The 23,178-nt window shown below is 38.1% G+C and overlaps 1 protein-coding gene across 1 annotated transcript; it reads right to left on the bottom strand.

The window, feature by feature from the left end:
• Window positions 1-16,546: 16,546 nt before the first annotated feature.
• On the bottom strand, window positions 16,547-22,110 carry spry4 (sprouty homolog 4 (Drosophila)). The gene is made up of 2 exons (XM_063011336.1): window positions 21,952-22,110; window positions 16,547-20,100 (listed from the first exon to the last, which is right to left on the bottom strand). Exon 2 carries the CDS (start codon window positions 20,046-20,048, stop codon window positions 19,110-19,112), a length of 939 nt encoding a protein of 312 aa, XP_062867406.1. The 5' UTR covers window positions 20,049-20,100; window positions 21,952-22,110; the 3' UTR covers window positions 16,547-19,109.
• Window positions 22,111-23,178: the final 1,068 nt, after the last annotated feature.

Raw genomic sequence — 23,178 nt, 5'->3', positions numbered from 1 at the left:
TCTGTCTGTCCGTCCGTCCGTCCGCCCGCCCGCCCGCCCATCCATCCATCCATCCATCCATCCATCCATCCATCCATCCATCCATCCATCTATCTATCTATCTATCTATCTATCTATCTATCTATCTATCTATCTATCTATCTATCTATCTATCTATCTATCTATCTAGCTTGGTTTGCTTTTGTTATGTATTTAAGGCTTTAAATTAAAGTTTTATATGGGTGAAATGTTCCTTTATGTTAATTCTGATTACTTAAATACTCAGAATTCGCCATCCAAGATAAGTTAACCATTTGAAAAAATAATAAATGAATTTTATAGTGCAGGCTGTGTGAAATGTGTACACATCCTTAAATGACATCGTTTGTCTGTTTGTCTGTTTGACTGTCTGCCGAAGGAGCAATTAATATTGTTTATTCAGGTGGGTAATACATTATGGGTGTGATTCCGGCACATTCCCAACATTAAAACCTATGTATAAATGAAGATCTAAAGTGTGGTATAACAAAAATCTCCCAACTTCTAGGTACTAACAGCTACATTCAAAGTTTTCCACCTATGATTTAAAGAGCTTTAAAAAATTTTTATTTTTTCTACAGTAAACTTTGTCTTTGAAATGATTCATACAGTTGAAACAGCTGGCTTTTTGCATTTCAGATGGATCTTGCTTTAACAAAACATGTGGCTTTAAACCTGACTGACCACCTGGCTTTACCAAACGATATCTTGTATTTCGTTTGTTGTGTCAGGAATCAGGAAGCCAATGTGTGGCAGAGAGGATGTTTGTAAAACCAAGGCCGAGCACGCCTATTGTTTACTTAAGTGTGGTAATCCATAGTTCCGTTTGCTCAAAGTCAAAGTTCAGCTTTCTTATCACTACCAGAGCTGTGTTTCTGCATCCAGGCCATGGTCCTTTCTTCATTTAGGGTTACAGATATGAAGCAAACCATCGGTTTATTCAGGCTTCGGTTTATGCAGTGCGTGTTCCAGGAATCAGATTGGCTCCGAGCCTGCCCATTATCCACTCCGGACAGAGCGAAAAGGGACAGTATCAGCTTGTCATTTCTCCCTTTCGACTTTCTCACAAGAGTGACAACAAAGCACCTTTGTGGCCATGAAGCAGACTCACAGCGAGCCTTTATCTGTAGGGCTCAGTGCATTTGAAAAAAAAAACCCTCTTTGTCCCATTCACTTCCTATGAGGCTGTACCTGTTGCATAAAAGCTTGCTTCCTGTTGACGACATCTGACCCCTGTGGTAAGAAGCAATTGCACTGCATTAAGAGAGCCAGGGAGCTTATGGCGCATTCTCTCTCTTCTTCTCTTTCTTTCAGAAATCCTGCAGCTAAATCCTAGCATACAGTGACTTTTAAAAAATCAGTTTTGCTCAAACACTTAAAGTACATGCCTCAGTGTGATTAGTTTTTGTGATCAGATAAAAGCACACACTTTATAAATGTTTACTGCAGAAGATTAAAAACATCTGAACTTTTTAATTGCTGGCATGGATAAAATGTCATCATCAAAAATTCCCACTCATGTTAATGTATTTCCATATGAAGTTGTAAACTCAAGGCTTTTACCCGTAATTTTAAGGGAGTTTTTGCTTGCCACTGTTGCCCTTGGCTTGCTCAACAGGGGTTTTTGGTCTGTTGGTCCTAGATTATGTAAAGTTGCTTTGAGACAATGTCTATTGTAAAAAGCCCTATACAAATAAATTTAATGTGACTTGACTTAAACACTGTTCGTCTACCAAAACAGTCTATTCATTAATTCATTCACTGTCTGTTTTACCACCGCTGTATCTTGGTCAGGCTCGCGGTGGGTGCAATTCACTGGGCCAAAGATTGGAAACACCCTGAACAGGTCACCACTCCATCACAAGGCAACCATACACACCTTTTGTATCTCCAATTCACCTCACTTACATGTCTTTGGACTGTGGGAGGAAACCAGAGCACCCGGAGGAAACCCACACAGACACAAGGAGAACATACAAACTCCACACAGAGCGGACCCACCTGGGAATCGAACCCAGGACCTTCTTTCTGTTAGTGCCACCCACCGAGCCATTGTGCCAACCCCAAAACACTTTAGAAATGAGAAACTGTTTATATAATATATCTTTTATATTTAAACATTATATTTATAATCTCCCAACTTCTAGTGGAGAGGCTGGGTTTAGGGTCACTTTGGGTCAGATGCGAACCCGAAACACTGGACACAAGGCAGAAATGCACCCTACACAAGCGCCAAGCCAAGAGACTGGAATTTTTTTTTTTCTATTTTATTTATACATTTTCTTTCCAATTTAGCGTAGTCAGTCTGTCTTCCGCTGCTGTGGGATCCCTGATTGCACTCGAGGTGGGTATATTGCTGCTCACTCCTCCTCCGACCCGCGCGCAGCCCTAAGCAAAACCCTTTTTCACCTATACACTCTGCACAGGTGCCTCTCCTTCTGCTAATCAGGGTCCCTGTTTGAAGATCCCCCCCTACATAGTCCGGCCATTCCGCCCTAGCAGAACTGTGTCTGCTGCAGGCATTGCTGATTATGCCCGCTAGATGGTGCCCAGCCGACCGGTGGCAACACCGAGTTTCGAACCGAGGAGTTCAGAATCTCTGGTGCTGGTGTGCTAGCGGAATATAGCGCTGTGCCACCTGTGCACCGAGACTTTAAAAAATTTTTAAAAATATTGTGCATGATCAAGAGCATGCAATATAAAATATAAAAAATGCCAGGGTCCTAAAGCACATACATAGCAAAGTGTAACACAATGCAACACAATCGACTGTATGCTTAATATAGTAACATGCTACATACATTATATAGCCAAAAGGATGAGTAAATCTCCTAAAGCTTGTTGGACGTCCCATTCCTGGAGTTCCCTTGTGGCTATAACAGCCACTACTCATTTAGAAGAGAAAACCTGGCTTACAATCAATGTTTTAATTCACCCCAAAGGTGTTCATTGGGGTTATGGTCAGGGCTCGGTGCAGGCCACTGGAGTTCTTTCACACTGAACTTGTCTAAACCATAAATTTATAGACCTCGCTTCATGCTCAGAGGTACAGACATGTCGGCACTGAGTGAGGTTAAAACACTTGAATCTAATTAGCTGGGGAAGTCCAATTATTTTTGGATATATAATATATACTGTATTGTGTTATATTGCATCATTCTAACTGCTGCTGGCTTTTAACTCTGTTTTTTAGCCTATAAGAAAAACCAATTCTGTGTCATTATGGGCTGCTGGACTAGTCATTGGGAGCTTACACTACATAAACGAGTCCTGCTTATTTTAACATGCAGGAAAACACTGGAGCCTCAGCGATTAATCAGAGAATGGGGAAGTAGCTGACCACCACACACAATATTATTATTATTGTTGTCATTAATATCATTATTGTTATTATTATTATTATTGTCAATAATATTGTTATTGTTATTATACAGTATTATTAATATTAATATTGTTATTATTATTAATATTATTATTATTAGTATTATTGTTATTAATATTATTATGATCATTATTAATATTATTATTTATTAATTATTAATATTTTATTATTATTATTATTGTTATTATTATTATTATTATTATTATTATGAGCTTGTGCAGAGTAATATAGGCTGTTATCCCGGTCTGGGCTCACAAATACAGAAGGCGCATGGCATTACGTGAACCTAGCCATTGGGGGAAACATATTAGTGCACCTTTAGTGCTGGTACCAAGCTGTGCCAAATCAAATATGTGGATGAATGATCTACTGATGTGACCCCTAACAGGAGAAGTCAAAAGGAATAAATATTATTATTATTATTATAATGCTGTATTGGTATTGATGCATTCTCTATTGATGCTTTTATAGGTTGTCTGCATATCCCTGATAGGTTATGGGAGTGCAGCCCACTTTATATATGGCCCATTTCCTGTTGCCCAGGCAGCTATTTGTGGACTTCCTGTGTGTTTTTCAGGCTAGGCAGTGAAAGCCTTGTTTTGTTTATATATGAGCATAAGTATGTGAGTGTGTGCACGATAGCATAATGTATGTCATCCACAACTTAAAGACCAGTTCTCATCAATAACTCTCTTAAATATTCTGCTGAATAACATATATTATAACATGTAGCAGAGGTGACTTAGGTCTGATGAACTTTTTTGAATTGACTGTGCAAGCTGGATTCAAAATAAAGTGGAAAAAAGTTGTTTATCTTCAGTAACTCTTCATGTTGGTTGCTGTGGCTCTGAAGCCTATTCAGGAAACAATGGCCACATGGCAGAAACACACCCCAGACCCCAGAGGGCCAGTCCATAACAAGATGTATAACTCATTCATTAACATTGTCACACCTAAATGCAATAAGAGAGCCAACTGAAGTGGAAGGATATGGTAAAAATGCAAACATAAATGTTCCCAAATTAAATGAGTTTTCAAAACAAGCTGGAAAAATATAGATGATCTTTCTGAAATTATATTTGTATTGAAATAATCTTAAATTCTTATTTAATTTTTACTGATTTTGTTTTATTATTTATTGTATTTTATTTAACCCTATAATGACTAATTAATAAAAATGAAAAATTAATACAAACATGAACTTTGAAGCCCCAGATTTCAGAGCTGTACTTTCTCATAATAAAATCGAACTGTTCTATGTTCTTTGAATGTCATTATTGCTGTTAAAATATAGTTTGCATACACTTGCTAGTCAGTAAGTTACGTTAACTTCTTTCTATTTTTTTGCTTTTTTGACAGAGCATAATCATATTCATTGCAGAAATGTGTATATACAGTTATTTAAAGATAATCCACCCCTTTGTTCTTGTAACATTGTGCACAAACCTAAGCCAAAACAACGTCTCGATACCTAAAAACTGATTATCGATTCCCTGCTATTTATATCTGAACTGAATCAGGGATAGTGACCGATAAAATCTGTCTGAAAAAAAAAAAGTGATTTAATGCTGGTAGACAGATAGATGGATGGATGGATGGATGGAAGGATATCGTATTGTATATATATATATAGATATGTACTGTATGTATATGACAGTTTGTGTAACATACAGATGTGAATGATAAATAATAAATAATAGGTCCAGTGTGTAGTCCAGGGTGTTAGTGGTGTTATTTAGTGTGGTGTATAAAATGAGTCTGTTTTGAAAGATTTGTGAGTACAAAGTATGGATTTATGTTTAGAAGTGTAGTAGAAGTAAAAGTATTAAGTGAAATAAATATTCATGTAACGTACAAACACATAAAAAAAATCTTAAGCACAGTTATGAAGTACTTCTGCTACCACTTCTAATATCTAATCCTCCCAACACTGTATTTAGTAGCTGACAGTAAACCAGAGGAACAAAGTACACAAACAAGACAGTAACTGGGGGTGGGAATCAAGCCTGCGTCCCGAAGATTGTCCCTATATGTATTCGTAAATATGTACCTTTAACCCTGTCCCTAAAAACGATAAAGGAGTTTTGTTTATTTACATTATTCCTGGTCCTGTTTTGTTTTTGCAATGTATTGATTTATGTACTTAATTCACATGTTGATCGAAAGCCCTAATTTTAACTCTCAGTGTTGTATAAAGTACCCTATAGTGTTGTATAAAGTACCTTATCTATACCTTAGTAGTCAAAATATAAAAGTAGTCCTTACATGACAGTTGTTTCAGGTAAGAGATTTTTTACTAATAGTACATGTATATAAGTATAATAATTACATGTAATTAATAATTTCAGTGAAAGTACACAAAGGCTATAAAAACCCATAATTGTACTAGTAGTTCAAATTACATTTAGAAAAACTCTATCAATTATAATTATTTCTAATTATTATTAAAAAACTTATTTTTAAACTGATACAGTACACTTCTTTCTTCACTTTTACATACGTTTAGAGCAACATTCTGTATTACAGTAGTTAAATGTACATACTGTAATATGATTCAAACACACAGTGACCAAAGACTAAAATCAAACCTGCTTATTTGGCCCTTTGTGGCACCAACCCTACTTGTGTCGGCATGCTTATTAGCCAATTAAATAACCAATTAATAGCATGTACAATACTAATAAAATAGCACCAAAACAGAACATTCCACTTGGTTTTAAAATGGATTTTTGTTTTAAAACAGACCATCTTCTCAGAAATTCAAATTTTGGAACATGTATTCATTCGTCTTTTTTTACCACAGCTTTATTCTGGTCAGGATTGTGGTGGGTTTGATTTATTGGACAGAACATGCAAACGCCACACAGAAAGGACTCCGGCCACCCAAACTCGAGCCATTCTTGCTACCCACTGCATGGCCGCGCCACCCGAACTGTCAACATGTTTGCACAAATAAGTGAAGAAGCTAGAAGGCCGTGGAAGGACAGGGGACAAGGACTGGCTAAGCAAATTGCAGCTGTCCTCCATGTGAGCCCGGCACATTTATGAAATGTCGTTGTGGTTGTGTCAGCCTGTGCACCAGAGGAAGCATTTGGCTTTTGACAATGAGCTCTGCAGGAATGCACCACAGCCGAAGCCAAGTGGGCGTGACGCGCCTCTGATATTGGAAGCCAAGTTCAGCTGGCTCCGGCTCCTCCGGCACCTCGGGGGACTCAGTCGAGGGGCTGTTTTTCGCGCAGTATGTGTGTGTGGCTCCATGTATGTTTCCTGTTTGAGTATGTGCGCTTGGCATGCACCGTCCTTATGATTGTATAATTGTCGTAAAGATCTCTAATAGAGATAACAGTGCATGAGCAACCTTGAAACCTTGAAGACAGTGTTTGCCTGGTGAAAGCTTCCTGTCGACAAATGCCTTGTCAAAAACTACCTGTAGTACAACTCTGAAAGGGGTGGAGTTGAGTTTTCATCATGTAAAAGTGACTTGGAGGAATCTTTCCATCAGAAAATGGCAAATTTATGGGGCATGAGTAAAATAGTTCCTCTAAAGTGGCCCTGCTGTGCATTTTACAACTGCCTGCATTTGAAGCACTGCGAATCCATTCGGGCTGGGTGTTAGCACAGAGCATGCTTCTGATATAGACCGGCAGTAAACTGTGATAAGGTGCGTTTGTCCAGAGCTGTTCTGTAGAGGGGAAATGATGCAAGACAGTAGTCCTTTGTTTAAAAATTTGGCCGCTTGGACGCATGCCATGGACTTTACAGAACAGAGAGATCGAGCTGGTTCATGCTTAAATTTCTGGCCAACTGTCAGGGTTGCCTTCTTGTGGCTCTCATTTCCGTCTTTCCTAGTTTCGCTCTTCTAGACCGGTTATATTTTAAAAACCACCAATGCTTTTTTATTGCTAAGCGGTGGCCATGTTTCCACAAGAGCTTGCTGTTTTTGATACTTTAACTTACTTTCAGGAGCAGGGGGAATAGGTTTCTTAATCCTGCAGGCAAAATGTCAAGATAGCATTTCCAAACGGCATGCACTTGCTGTCACCCCCATCCCAATACACATACACCCACCCATGCAAACACACATACGCACCGATAGTAGGCTTCATGAACAACCTAGCTGACCGAATCCCCCAAGCCTCACAAATCACTGAGCTGTGCTCATGTTTGCCTCTCTGGTGCATTGCATTCATATTCAAGGCTGCTGAAGAAAAGGAACAGGAGGGGGGGTTGGAGGAGGGGAGAGGAGGGAGGGAAGGGGGAAGCGGAGGAGATGAGTACAGCACCAGATGTGCTCAGGAGTTTTGCAATATGTCATCTGTGAGAGGACGTTTTCTTGAACCAAAGCAACATGGATGAGTTCACTTCGGAAATGCAATGGCTGGCTTGGCTTTCCACGCTGCCCTAATTACACAGAATGGATACCCACATGTCCTGTGGTGGCCTCATGCCAGATTTGAAAGAAAAAAAATTTGATCTTGTGTACACGGATTGTTCTCGTTTAGTAAATAAAATCATATTATGTTAGGAATGCTTCATAGAGCTTAAAAGTACTTCCCTAGCATGATATTCTTTAAATCTTTAGAATATATAATTTAGGCATAATTTTTTTAATCAAATTATCAGTGGAATAGTGGTAGAGTGGGTAGAGCTGTGGATTACCAACTACAAAGTTGTGGGTTTGAATACCGGCTCTGCCATGCAGCCAATGTTGGGCCCTTGGGCAAGGCCCTTAACCTTCTCGGATCCAGGGGCGCCGTACAATGTCTGCCCCTTCACTCTGACCCCAGTAATTTTGAAAGCCACCCTCATCATTTAATATACACTTTATACACTATATTGAATTCATTTTTAGACACAAAAATTGCTGACAAGTGTAATAAATCAATTATATATATATATATATATATATATATATATATATATATATATTTATAAGAAATGATATGCCTCCAGCTTACTATATGCAGCATCAGTTTAGGGAAAGCCCTTTCCGGTTTCAGCATTACTGTGGCCTTGTGTACAAAGCAAGGTCTATAAAGACATGAAGAAAAGCTTGGTTTGACCTGCACACAGCCCTGACATCAGCCCTAAACAGCTTTGGAATGAACATGAACATCATTTGAAGCTTTTTTGGCCAACATCAGTGCCCAGCCATACAAATGCTTTTTGACGGAATGGGCACAAATTCCTATAGAGACTCCATAATTGTTGTTATAGCCGAAAAGATCACATAGTGGTCACTCTATTTTAATACCATTTGTTTTTTAAATAGGTGTCCAATAGATGTCCAACAAGCTCTTGGTCAGTGGTCCAAATACTTTTGACCATTTTGTGTAAGACGTGTGTCACTATGGCTTCCATGTCATTTGGAAACAAGGTCGAGAAACACATTTGACAAAGCACCAAATCATTCCAGTTTATTACACACCCACCTATTCATTCACTCACAACAACGATCATTTAAATTAAATAATATCTTTCCAACTTTGCGACAGCAGTTTGGAAAAGGCTATTTCTGTTCCAGCATGACTGTGTTCTATGCCCTAGTTTGATTTGGAGAAAGTCCAGTAACCTGCACTGAGTTCTGACCTCAACCCAATTGAAAACCTTCAGGAGGAAATAAAATGTTTATTACAAGCTAGACTTTCTCATCCAACAACAAACTAAATGGGCACAAGTTTAAACAGACACACTCCAAAATCTTGTGGAAAGCTTTCTCATAAAAGTGGTCTTTACAAACAGTGATGAGTTGTAGATTAACACTGTGCCGAATATTAGGAGAGAATTGTCAGTCAGTTTAAAATATTTAAGCATGTAAATATTGTCTTTCACCATCTACTGTTCATAGTATTGTGAAAAGATTCAGGGAATCTAAAGAGATCTCAGTCCGTGTAAAATTAGGCCAGAAACCACTGTTGAATTGCATTGCATGACAAACCGTCATACTACTGTGATAAAATTAGCCACATGAGCTTGAGAGTGCTTAGGAAAACCATTGTTACTTAATGTAGTCCACCGCTGCATTAAGAAATGCAACCTGAAGTTGTATTCTATGTACACACATTCACTGACTCATTGGAAACACATTGGAGTTCTCTGGACCCATGATCATCTCAGATAGTCATAAAGACAGTGGAAATGTCAAGTTATATGTGCCATAGATGAAAAGGACCATCCAGACTGTTATCAGTGAAAGATGCAAAAGACAAAACCCTTGCATGACTGACTTGAATACTGTATGTGTGAAGATACCATCAACGCAGGTATACACCGATCAGCCATAACATTAAAACCACCTCCTTGTTTCTACACTTACTGTCCATTTTATCAGCTCCACTTACCATATAGAAGCACTTTGTAGTTCTACAGTTACTGACTGTAGTTTATCTATTTCTCTACATGCCTTTTTAGCCTGCTTTCGCCCTGTTCTTCAAGGGTCAGGACCCCGAAATGACCACCACAGAGTAGGTATTATTTAGGTGGTGGATCATTCTCAGCTCTGCAGTGACACTGACATGGTGGTGGTGTGAGTGGATCAGATACAGCAGCGCTGCTGGAGTTTTTAAATACTGTGTCCACTCTATTAGACACTCCTACCTAGTTGGTTCACCTTGTAGACGTAAAGTCAGAGATGATCGCTCATCTATTGCTGCTGTTTGAGTTGGTCATCTTCTAGACCTTCATCAGTGGTCACAGGACGCTGCCCACAGGGCGCTGTTGGCTAGATAATTTTGGTTGGTGGACTATTCTCAGTCCAGCAGTGACAGTGATGTGTTTAAAGACTCCATCAGTGCTGCTGTGTCTTATCCACTCATACCAGCACAACACACACTAACACACTACCACCATGTCAGTGTCACTTCAGTGCTGAGAATGATCCACCACCCAAATAATACCTACTCTGTGGGGGTCCTGACCATTAAAGAACAGGGTGAAAGCAGGCTAAAAAGGTATGTAGAGAAACAGATGGACTACAGTCAGTAATTGTAGAACTACAAAGTGCTTCTATATGGTAAGTGGAGCTGATAAAATGTACAGCGAGTGTAGAAACAAGAAGGTGGTCATAATGTTATGCCTCATTGGTGTATATTGGAATTTTAGAGAGACACAAGCGAGGCCTCATTTTGTATGTGCTACAAACATTGACACAGAATTGTTTGTGTGCTTGACTGGCCTGCCTGCAGTCCAGATCTGTCTCTTATTGAGAATGTATAGTGCAGCATGAAGAGGGGAATCAGATGATGGCGACCACGGACTGGTGAGCAGCTGAAGTCTCATGTCAAACAAAAATCTAGAAAATAACCACTTGCAAATCTGCAATAATTGGTTCCCTCAGTTGCCAAACCATTAAAAGGTCTCATTAATAGGAAATGTGATGGAACACAGGGGTAAACACGACTCTGTCTTAACTTTTTTGCAGCATGTTGCATTTCTTTCTACAATTATCAGTTAATTAAGAAGTCGTGTTTGACAAAATGTCCAAACTTTTCTAAAATAGTGTTCTAAGGTGTTATAAATTATGGATGATGATTTAGACCTTGTGCAGACCAGTGGAAGAGCCAGCCAGACTGGGATTTTTCTCTGTACTGTAAACTTTAATGCACTTGGTTAAAACAGGAAATATGACTAAGCTTTCTTTTATATCCTGTCAAATGCATTGTAGTTCAAAATTCTAAAAGCGGTCAGTATAAACTGAGTCATGGTCGGAGCCTATTGTCAAAGCCTGTGAATCATATTTCTTGCCGCTGATGTGTACAAGGTGTGTGATGATGGCACTGTGATATAATGTTTGTGTTGTTGGCCACTATTTCCGGATAGCAGGTTCTGCAGGTGGTGGTGGTGTGTGTGAGTGTGTGTATTTATGTGTGTGTGTGTGTGTGTGCAGCCTCAGGCCTTGACAAGCATTGCTTGTGAATAGAAGAGTTCCTCTTCAGATCTCCTCTTAACCAAAACAGTCTCTATAGCCAGAGGGTGAGCGGAAGAGGGAGGCGGGGCCAATGAATGCAGCACCTTTACCCACAGGTGTACAGGTGAGTGGGAATGGTAAAAGTAGGCTTATTTGCCAACTTTATGGAGCCATAGAAGAGGTGGTAAAAGGTGGAATCTGTTCTCCTGATCCTGTAACACGCTTCAGGGTATCAGCAGGGAATCCTTCCATCAATGTGTGAAAATATATCCTCTGTACATGAAGGTGCTATTATCCAACTCCTTTCATCTCTGGTGCAGAGCAAAAATATTTTTATGTTCTTTAGTCACCTGGTAATATATTTGTCTTACTAGAACTGGTTCCAACAAGGTAGCACAATATTTTAACAGATTGTAGAGGGGGTTTATATACAACACCAAATCAGAAAAAGGGGTCACAGCATGAAAATGCAAATAATAAAAAACAGAGTTTCTTGCATTTACTTTGACTTTTATTTCATTGCAGACAGGATGAACTTGAGATATTTCATGTTTTGTCTGGTCAACTTCATTTCGTTTATTAATAAACATCCATTCCAGCATTTCAGGTCTGCAACACAAATTGGGACAGTAAAGCATTTACCACTTTTCATTCATCTGACCACAATACATGTTTCCACTGTGTGATGGTCCATCCTAGATGCCTCCGAGCACAGAGAAGTCGACGCCGCTTCTGGACATGGTTACCATAAGGCTTCTTTTTTGCACAGTAAAGTTTTAAATGGCATGTGTGCATGTAACTCTGTATTGTAGTGACTTACAAAGGTTTGCCAAAGTAATCCCTCACCAATGTGGTTATATCAGCTATTGTTGAGTGGTGGTTCTTGATGCAGTGCCGTCTGAGGGATCGAAGATCACAGGTGTTCGGCTTAATCTTGCACCCTTGGCCTTTGCGCACTGAAATTCCTCCTGATTCCTTGAATCTTTTAATGATATTATGCACTGTAGAGGGAGAAATATGCAAATCCCTTCCAATCTTTCTTTGAGGTTCATTGTTTTTAAATTTTCTCACATATTTGTTGACAAACTGGAGATCCTCTGATCATCTTTGCTCATTAAAGACTCAGCCTTTCCTGGATGCTGTTTTGTACCAAACCATGATTACAATCACCTGTTTGGAATCACATAATTATTTAGTTTTTTCACCTCATTACTAGCAGGCCTGAAATGCAGGAATGGAGGTATATTAACAAGTGAAATGAAGTTGAGTAGAAAAAACATGAAATATCTTGGGTTCAAAAAGTCAAAGTAAATGTAAGGGACACTACATTTTTATTTTATTTGCATTTTCCATACTGTCCCAACTTTTTCTGATTTGGGGTTGTAATATTAATTAATTGCAAGTAAGTAATAAGGAGTATTTGCCTTTAGAACACCTTTAGTCAATTATGGAATGCTCTCCTGAAGGGTTTGTAAGATGATGTAAGATGTTTGTAAAATGTCTTTGTAAAGAAAAGTTTTTTTGACTGATGAGTGAAATAGAGTCACAGTTTACAGTCACAGTCAGGCAAATACCATTCAACTGTAATTAGAGTGCAAAAGCTAACATTTCTCAGGATATTAGGTTGCATAATTGCCCAGGGTATGAGTGACTTGTAAATGTGTGAAGATACTATTAACGTTGAGCTATATTGGGATTTTAGAGAGACACATGCTGCCATCAAGGTGATATCCTTTAGCAAGACAATTGCAGTCCTCATTCTGTATGCACTATAACAGCATGGCTACATAGACACAGAGCGCATGTGCTTGACTGGCCTGGCTGCAGTCTAGATCTGTGTCCTATTGAAAATGTATGGTGCATCATAAAGTGGAGAATCAGACAGCAACAACCGTGGACTGTCAAGCAGCTGAAGTCTTGTGTCAAGCAAGAATAGGTAATAATCTTCCCTGCAAAACTGCAACAAATAGTGTCCTCAGTTCCCAAATGTGTTTAATAGGATTGGTAATGTAACACAATGTTTCTGCCCAACCTTTTCAAGTGTTAGAGGAATCAAATTCTGAATGTGTTTATATTTACAAAATACAATTAAGTTGGTCAGCCGAAACATTAAAAGGCATTCCTGTAGACAAATGTCAATTAAATAAAGTTTTAAAAGGATGAACAAATTACAGATTCTGGTTTTTATTGCATTTACGAAATGTCCCAACTTCTCTGTTAATGAGGTTTGTATTTTGCCTAGGAATGAAAAAAATGCAAAACAGGATGGAGCTTCCAGGAGTGGTTGATATACAAACCCTTACAAAAAGCAAACTATCCACATGACCTCAAAACATTAGACCATTATTTTGGACCTCAATACCTTAACTCAGTTTTCCAGTTTTAAAAATACCTACCATTACACGTATAATGCAGAAAGCCCGGACACAATACTGAATGTTTAAAAACACACAAGCTTGCAAAGCAATTATTTGTATGCTTTGCATTTCAGATTTGCATAGAGGAATGGGTCAAAGTGCCTACACCTTGCAGGTGCCTACACTGTAGATAAATATTTAGCAAACATGATGCCGAAACACTGATATACTGTATATTCCACACAACATGGATTTTGTTTCTAAAAGTGACATTAAATTAAGTTTGCAACACTTACAATAAGTTTCCTTGGTGATTTAGTAACTAAGTACGATCAAATTATGAACATTTCTTAAATGTATCACTATTGAATACATATTAAAAAGCAGTTACATGTTATATACAGTACTATAACTATCAATTAATTAATTAAAGATCATAAAAAATGGCTTGTATAGCCAGTGAAAGCTTACAATAATAGGAATGGTTTGTTAAAGCTTACTCTGTACTACTAGTCAATGTTGTTTGTGCACTCTGAAGTAAAAAGGCTAATCATCCTACACTAAATGTTGTTGGATTAGAGTTTCATATTTTAAATGTGTACACATTTTCATCTCAGTACAATGTATTATATTAACATAACTCATGATACATGATATTTAAATGTAAGTTAAATACATCAATGCATTTTTATACTATTACTTTATTATTTTTTTAATATAATAATTTTAATAAGAATAATTTCTATATATTTTTACCATACTACTGACTACCAGATTAATTCTTGCTCAATCTTTAATATTTAACTTGAGGATTTCATGTCCATTTACCAATTTACTGCTTTATAAGTGTTAATTTACAGTAGTACTGCTGTTTGTTCATGTGGTAAATTTATCTAATGTAAAATAAACTGCAGAGAAAATATACTGAGAACATTTTTAATGTTCATTTACTAGTAATTTATCATAATGTTTTTTTATTTATTATTTTTAGCTATTTAGATTTTTTTTACTGATTTGTTTATGGTTGATACCAATCAGTAATCTATTAATATGTTCATGGTTGATATCAATCAGTAATCTAGTAATATGTTCATGGTTGATACCAATCGGTAATCTATTAATATGTTCATGGTTGATATCAATCAGTAATCTATTTATATGTTCATTGTTGATATCAATCAGTAATCTATTAATATGGTCATGGTTGATACCAATCAGTAATCTATTAATATGTTCATGGTTGATATCAATCAGTAATCTAGTAATATGTTTATGGTTGATATCAATTAGTAATCTATTAACATGTTCATGGTTGATATCAATCAGTTATCTATTAATATGTTCATGGTTGATACCATTTAGTAATCTATTAATATGTTCATGGTTGATATCAATCAGTAATCTAGTAATATGTTTATGGTTGATATCAATTAGTAATCTATTAACATGTTCATGGTTGATCTCAATCAGTTATCTATTAATATGTTCATGGTTGATACCATTTAGTAATCTATTAATATGTTCATGGTTGATATCAATCAGTAATCTAGTAATATGTTCATGGTTGATACCAATCAGTAATCTATTTATATGTTCATGGTTGATATCAATCAGTAATCTATTCATATGTTTAAGGTTGATATCAATTAGTAATCTATTAACATGTTCATGGTTGATATCAATCAGTAATATGTTCATGGCTGATATCAATCAGTAATCTATTAATATGTTTATGGTTGATATCAATCAGTAATCTAGTAACATGTTTAAGGTTGATATCAATCAGTAATCTAGTAATATGTTTAAGGTTGATATCAATCAGTAATCTATTAATATGTTCGTGGTTGATATCAATCAGTAATCTATTAATGTGTTCATGGTTGATATCAATCAGTAATCTATTAATATGTTTATGGTTGATACCAATCAGTAATCTATTAATATGTTCATGGTTGATATCAATCAGTAATCTATTAATATGTTTAAGGTTGATATCAATCAGTAATCTATTAACATGTTCATGGTTGATATCAATCAGCTATCTATTAATATGTTTATGGTTGCTATTAAAAATAATGTGATGTAAAGTATGGAAGCAGAGAGTTTTATTAACTTTAAACAATAATTACCTAAGTCCATAATTTGCTCTAGTATATAACTAGGTTAGCAAGAACCTATTCTTGTTCTACAATTATCTCTAAGGAAATGTTATGTTCTACTATAATGTTGTGTTTTTGGCATTATTGTTTACTGGTGAAACTAAACAGACAACGTTAGGCTCCTTTGGTAAAATGGATGTTGTACATAATATGTAATAACATTATTCTAATGTAATAATCACTACGAATGTATCCTATAAAGGCCACATTTTAAACACAATAAAAAGAAATGTTCGGAAGAAATGTAAAACCTGCTTTAGCAAACGTATATTTTGTAGGATTGCAATTATAGTCCTGCTCAGCAGGATTCTAGGTTCGAGCCAGAATCTCCTGACCACACAGACACAGAGAGGAAACAGATTAAACCACACAAGTACAGAAAAAGAGCGGACATGCATTCTGGGCTTCTCCTACATCTGATGCACTTTGAATCTTAATAAGCAAAAGGGCAACTTTATGAATGAGAAGCTATTGAACTGAGGAAATCCATCATCCTATTGTGAAAGACAGAGAAGGGCTCAGAACTTCAAGCCACAAACAAAGACACTGTCAAGTCAGTAAGTTGGTAACCAAGTCCACCTTGTTGCATATTGTGGTTTTTTTTCTTCTTCTGTATTTAACTGCTTGAACTGCTTTGTTCTCGTGAAGCTGGTACAGACTGCCTCAATACTTGTAATTCAGCTAGCTTCTGTGTAAAACCGGACGAAATAAAGACACCACAACATTTATATTTAACAATATATATTTTTCCAATTTTAATTGTACATTCTGTTTTGACATAAGCTTTTATTCACAAACAAAAGTAGGCATCTAAATAAATACTATATAAAATAGAACTTCAAAATAAATATATCTATAAAGGGACATTTTCGTATGTGGGAGTTCTTTTCCTTTTCGCCATATTGAAATAAAACAAAAGCACAATGCTCTTTTAGCAAGATTAAAAATGAAAAGCTAAAGAAATGCAGAGTACAAGCCCAGTTTGGAAGGTTGCCTAATTGGGGTAACTGATAAAAAACACTAGAGGCCAAGAAAGTGTACCACAAAAATCATCACAGCACCCTTAACACTTAGGCTTTGTGTTGTGAATAGGAAGATCGTTCATTTCTGTAAAGGTCAAATTACACTGCAGCAATGCAAACACACAGTTTGTGTGTTTAGGGATGGTGGGGGGTGTAAAGGCTAGAAATCCTGAATAAGATGGAATGGAATGTTACTTGAGAGGGCTCCCTATCCCTCCCAGACAAGTTCATGCACAGCAGCTGTATATGTCAATCAAACACAGAAAATGTTTTACCATTTCAGGAGGAAGGCAAAAAAAAAAAGCTGTGGCCACAACAAACACATACAAATGAAAACGATTTATGTTAAAATAGCGTTTCTTCAGTGGATTCAATTAAATCTACAGTTTCAGGGGCACAGAGGAACCAGGAATTAGCCTTGCCTTTCGTGCTAATGAGGCATGGTTAACATAAACAGAGGTATTTTTTTATTGCCTGGCACACCTTTCTAAATGAAGTGCTTGTAATAGAAAGACCTTGATTCTTAGCTTTCTACTGCACAACCACATAATTTAAACCCCCTCCCACACCCATCCCTCCCGAAAAAATATATAATATTCATCTATATATTTTTGTACTGAATTGTAATTAAATTGTACCATGCAATTCTTTAGGACATTTGAAATGCATCTCAAAAAGACAGCTAGTTTCTCGACATTATTTACAATAGGATGAATCCTGCATAGTTCTAGAACTAGAATATTGATGATACATTTTACCTATGCAACTATGCAAACTTCCTTGCACGTTTCTACTTTGGCACCTATCCAAGAATTAGATTGCAAAGATTTATACCCTAGCCTTTATACATTCAAGACTTAGAACAGTAGTGTTTTTTCTGCTTTTTCTGATTTGTGCAACAAATATAAGTACAAACAGCGGAATATACTGTGTAAAATGAGTATGGTGGGAATTTAGTATATGGAAATGTGGGTTCTACTGTATCTATTATGCTCAGGGATTGTTGAAAACCTGTCGTACCTTGCCATCAGACTGGTCGCAAAAAACATGCCCTTTTAAAAGAAAAAGACTCTGGTGAGCTGCTTTGGCTATTAATTTGTGGGGATATTTTTTGACAAATCACTAAATCAAACTTAAATAGGGCATCATACTATTATTACTATTATATTATTAGGGATTGTCGGAGGGGTATGGTAAATGACAAACTACAGACATTTCACAATGGAATTTTACATGCATTTGTACATAATGCTGTGCTTTTTGTCGTAAGTCTTAGGTGTTTCAGGATTGCTAATGGTAGTAGAAATGGCAAATCTTACTATTTTAGAATAAGCCTTTGGCTTACCCAGTTTTGTAGCTTATGGATACTATTTTGTTTCTTATTAAATTGCCTACCATGTTGAAATTACATGCTATACATATGTGAAAATTATTCTCCCTGAGGTGACCTACAATAAATTGAACTGCTTATATTTGGAAGATATATTGTGGAAGGAAGTTTTTTGTGTGTACTGTGTGTCATGCACTTGAATACATGTGAAAGCCACTTGTTAACAAAACTCCACAAACCTGTCTGCAGGATGATGGAAAACATCCTATTCTGCTATGATGAATGGTTGGCTCTAGTTGAATTTCTGAAGTATTACATTGTGTTAATGGACAACAAAGGAACTCACTATCCTTTAACCAAACAATGTTGCCTCCTGTTCTCACCCCCAAAAAGGAAGGAAAAAGCTCTATAACAAGCTTATAAGTGGGCATAGAGGTATAAAGTCTAGTTATTTTGATTGTAACATGTTATCAGCTTGGAATGCACCTCAACTTTTTCTCAGTGCCAGATCCGGGGAGGGATTGCCAAAGTATAGAATGCTCTTGTATAGATGGTATTTATTTTGACTACTGCGAGCCACCCAAAGGCAAAATCAACATAGGAATAGAAGGTGGCAGATGTGCAGAGATTAACTTTGTCAACATACGTTTTGCAGCATTCTGTACTGGCAAGTGTTTTAACTAGTGGCTAAAATGGCAGAACACTTTGATTCCACAGCCACAAGGAGAACCCCAAAAATAGGCCTTTTCATTTTGTAGCCAAAATGCTCCTGCCAGTCCCTCTAGCAAACATCGTGACTGACTTGAGGCAGGTCATTACAACAGTGAGGATCAAGCATGAACCCTTTAAGTACCATAATTTGGGGAAGTACATAAGAATTAGAGAAGGTCCTGCCAGCTTTCCGTCCCTCTTTGTCATTTTTTTCTAACATGCCATCACGAGGCCTGCTTCTCCAGAGGGCAGCGCTTGACCTCTGCTTCTTTGCAGGACTGAGGGCTTTTGCAACGGCAGCCAGGACGCCTTACATTGTCATAGCACTTCTGTGAGAGCTTTGCGCAACCCATGGCAGGCAAATAGCACATGAGGCATGGCAGCACCAGTGAAGCGGCTGCCATGAAGGACCAACGAGCGCAGCAGTTCGAGTGTGAACAGGAGCACGGCTTGTCGGCGCAGGATCCCTCGTCATCCTCGTCCTCTGTGCAGTGGTAGAAGACACCCTTGACTAGGCACATGCAGGTGGCCGAGTCCACCAGGTTCTGTGCTGAGCACAGACACTCCTGGTTGCACACCCAGCATGAGGGTAGGGTCCGTGGCAGAGTGCACTCCGTGCACCTGCACTTTCCACACTTCTCGCACAAAGGCATGTGGTTTTTCTCAGCTGACAAAGCCACCCCTGTTTTCGAGTTCTGAGGCTTGGAGCAAAGCACTTTCGGTTGCTCTGTACTCAAGATCCTGGGATGGCCTCCGTTGCTGGGATAAGAATCCACCAAGGGGGTGGGCGCCACATGCTCAAGCAAACGCTGGTCAGAAGAGGTACTGCTGCTGCTGCTGATGGAGCTGGGTCGGCCACTGAATGAGATCCAGGGGTGGGTGGTGGCGTCCGGGGCTTCACAGCGGGACAGGTGAGGGTGGTGCTGGGCACCTAGCAAGACCTCCTGCCCCCTGGTGGCCACCTTGTGGCTCGAAGGCTGCTGCGACACCACTGCAGGGCTGTCGATGTAGTCGTTTTCCACATGCGAGGACTTCATCTGGTCAATAGGATAGATTGTCAATGGGTGCTGAAGCCTGCCATAAGGGACCCGGCTGTCCAGCAAAGGTTGCACCATCATGGAGGAGGAGACTCCAGGAATGTGGTGGGCAACCCTTGACTCCATCTGAAGGATATGTCCCGCATACACCAAAGGTTCAGGTCAGCATCTAGCAGCCCTGGAAAGAAAAAAGCATGACTTAAGGATGGCATTCTTTTTTTTATCAGTCTTGCTGCTCTAGTTTATTACCGTTGCTCTCTACATTTTAGGAAGAAGATCATCTAGGTGGACCGACTGTCACACTAACTGAATTTAGACGAATCCAGTAGCAACAACGGCAATAATAAAACAACCTATATGACTTAAATTAACAAACCCTAGTCCTGAACCTTAACAGTCAGCAGGCAACCAAGCAAGGATTATATCATCAATCTGTGTAATGAAACAATCACTCAATGTAATGCAAGGAAACAAAACAAATTGAAGTGAAATGTCAATTCACGCAATAAAAAATTTAAGCAAGGACAATTGATTGTTGCATGGCTTATCTTAAGGCTTTAAAATGCTGTTACCAGGTAAAGGTCTGTTCGCCCACGGCTTTGGTTTTCATGAAGCCTGAGAAGTAGCAAACTGCTGGTGGATATCTGAAACAGGCTACATTCATGAAAAATAGACCAATGGATATGTACAATTGGATTAATGTATATTGGACGAATATATATATATATATATATATATATATATTTGAAACAGGCTACATTCATGAAAAATAGACCAATAGATATGTACAATTGGATTTATGTATATTGGACGAATATATATATATATATATATATATATATATATATATATATATATATATATATATATATATATATATATATAAACCTGTTGCAGCATTTCAAATAAAAATGGATCGTGTTCCTCGCAAAGCCTGTATCGTTATAACGATTGAATCGTTACTAATAGGACATTCAGTATTCAGTCGTAGAGAACCGATTGTTCATGTTTAAGAACGTTTACATAAAATTATTGTTTGAAATGTATCGGAATACCACAACGGTATTCATTGAGCTTTACATCTGCATGCAGAATGAACGCAACCATTCGGAATAGCCTTAATCTGAAAACCTTTCCTCAATACGTATAAATAACACTATAATATATGATAATAATTTAAAATGAGTAATAAATGTGAGTTGTATCAGACACACTGCGATGTGCGTCAATCATTCACAAACCTTGCTGGCTTTTTTCTCAATGAGAATAAACCCGTCACGTAAACGTCACGTTATTACAGGTCACAGTTTTCCGCACATTTGATTAATTCCACATATTTCCGAATGTTAACGCGACGAATGGTCGTAAACACCGACGTTTGGTTTTATTACATGCTAAGGTTTGGTTTGTACGTTTGTAAAAGGCAAATGAATAGACTAATAGAGACATGTAGTGACGAACTGGCGAGCTAAAGGCTACGCCACTACGGTTAACACGAGTCCCCACAGCGCAGGGTTACATTTCGCCCACCGTAAACGTTTTCTGTAGCTTCTCACATAACACGAGCAAACAAGAGCAAAGAAATAAGTGGAATAAACAGGGTTTGCTTTGCTATAATATTTACTTTTACAGTCTACTCCGGGTAATGTGCGGAATACCGTGACCCTATTTTAACCAGTAGAAACCACGAACCGAGTGCCGTATGTTCTTCCTAACTGTGAATTGTACATTTTCACCCAAATATATATATATATATATATATATATATATATATATATATATATATATATATATCCCTTTTAGATATAACACGACCGAGCCATGTTGGTTACCAGTTAAATATTGACACAAGTAGGCTACAGAGACGTAGTTTTGCCAAAGTGCGACACTGGCAGCCGTAGAAAGCAAAATACAAGGTTAAAAGCTAAAACATTAGTCTATTCCGAGTACAAACAAGGACACACTCACTAGCCAGTTAATATAGAACAACAGTGGCTTCCAACTGATGGCGCACAAAAACATAACTTACTTGTTTTGAGAAACGGCGCATTTTCTTTTTCAGTTCAGTCGAGTTTATATTCCAATATGCTGGTAAATGTGTGAAAAAGCGAGTAGTTCCTTGTACAAAAAAGGCCAAGTTAAAAATCCAGAGCAGCACGAGCGCTGTGTGCTGCAGCTCGCGGAGACACGGACTATCTGACACGATGTTGCAACTCCAGAAGGGGGAGAATGGCTTTTTATGAATGGGAGGGTTAGGAGCCTTACTGCGCAGATGCTTTTGGGAGAGCGTTTTTTGTGAATGGGAGGGCATTACGACTCCCGGACGCAAACGCGTGGGGGTTACACTTTTATGAATGGGAGAGCTCCGGAGAACAATGCGCATGCGCCATTTTCAGGGTTTCATGAATGGAAGATATGGCGCAAGGGGGGGAGGCTATTCGTCACCAAGGGCAATGTCAGACCGGATTACACGAATATGTGCTCCATGCTACTACTTTCCTTTATGTTCCCTGTTTGTTCTTCAGGTATTGTGTCTGACCGGGCTTCAGCTGTTTAAATGAAAGCCATCTTTAATGACAAGGCACCTTGCCATTTTTGCTTCCCCCCCTCCTGACAAGACTGTGGAAAAAACACATGGGCCTACGTGCTATAAATATTAAATACGTTTCTAAGGATAAGCATGTGATTCGGGCTATTCCAGTTGTCTATGACTCATCTGTCATTTGTATATGCAGTCTGCAAAGTAGGAGTAAAGTGACACTATATGTAATGTGAGCTCACTAAGACAAAACCGGAACCATTTGTCACCACGGCTGGGGTGTAGAAAAACAGTCTGCCCCCATATAGTGGTGTAAAATTATAAACATTTTCCAATCATGCGCTTTGTGTAATGTTCTGTGTAATGATCTGTCAGTGGTATTCAGCTAATAATATGACAGGAATGTTTTAAAATACCCCCTTCCCCAGTGTTCAATTCATGGCTACGTCCTTGATGCATAAATATGTTTACATTTTCGGCATTTAGCAGACGCTTTTATCCAAAGCGACTTACAGTTATGACTGAACACGATTTTTGAGCAATTGAGAATTAAGGGCCTTGCTCAGGGGCCCAACAGTGGCAACTTGGTGGTGACATGGCTTGAACCGGCAACCTTCTAAATACTAGTCCAGTACCTTAACCACTGAGCTATCACTGCCATATGTAATCTAAATGTCGCCTCACACACTTTCCTCTTACAGAGCAGCACTTTTCCCT

Source organism: Trichomycterus rosablanca, chromosome 16, assembly GCF_030014385.1.
Source record: "Trichomycterus rosablanca isolate fTriRos1 chromosome 16, fTriRos1.hap1, whole genome shotgun sequence".
NCBI classification, from domain to species: domain Eukaryota; kingdom Metazoa; phylum Chordata; class Actinopteri; order Siluriformes; family Trichomycteridae; genus Trichomycterus; species Trichomycterus rosablanca.
The sequence above is the reverse complement of the archived record's forward strand: the minus strand, read 5'-3'. Positions and strand labels throughout refer to the sequence as shown.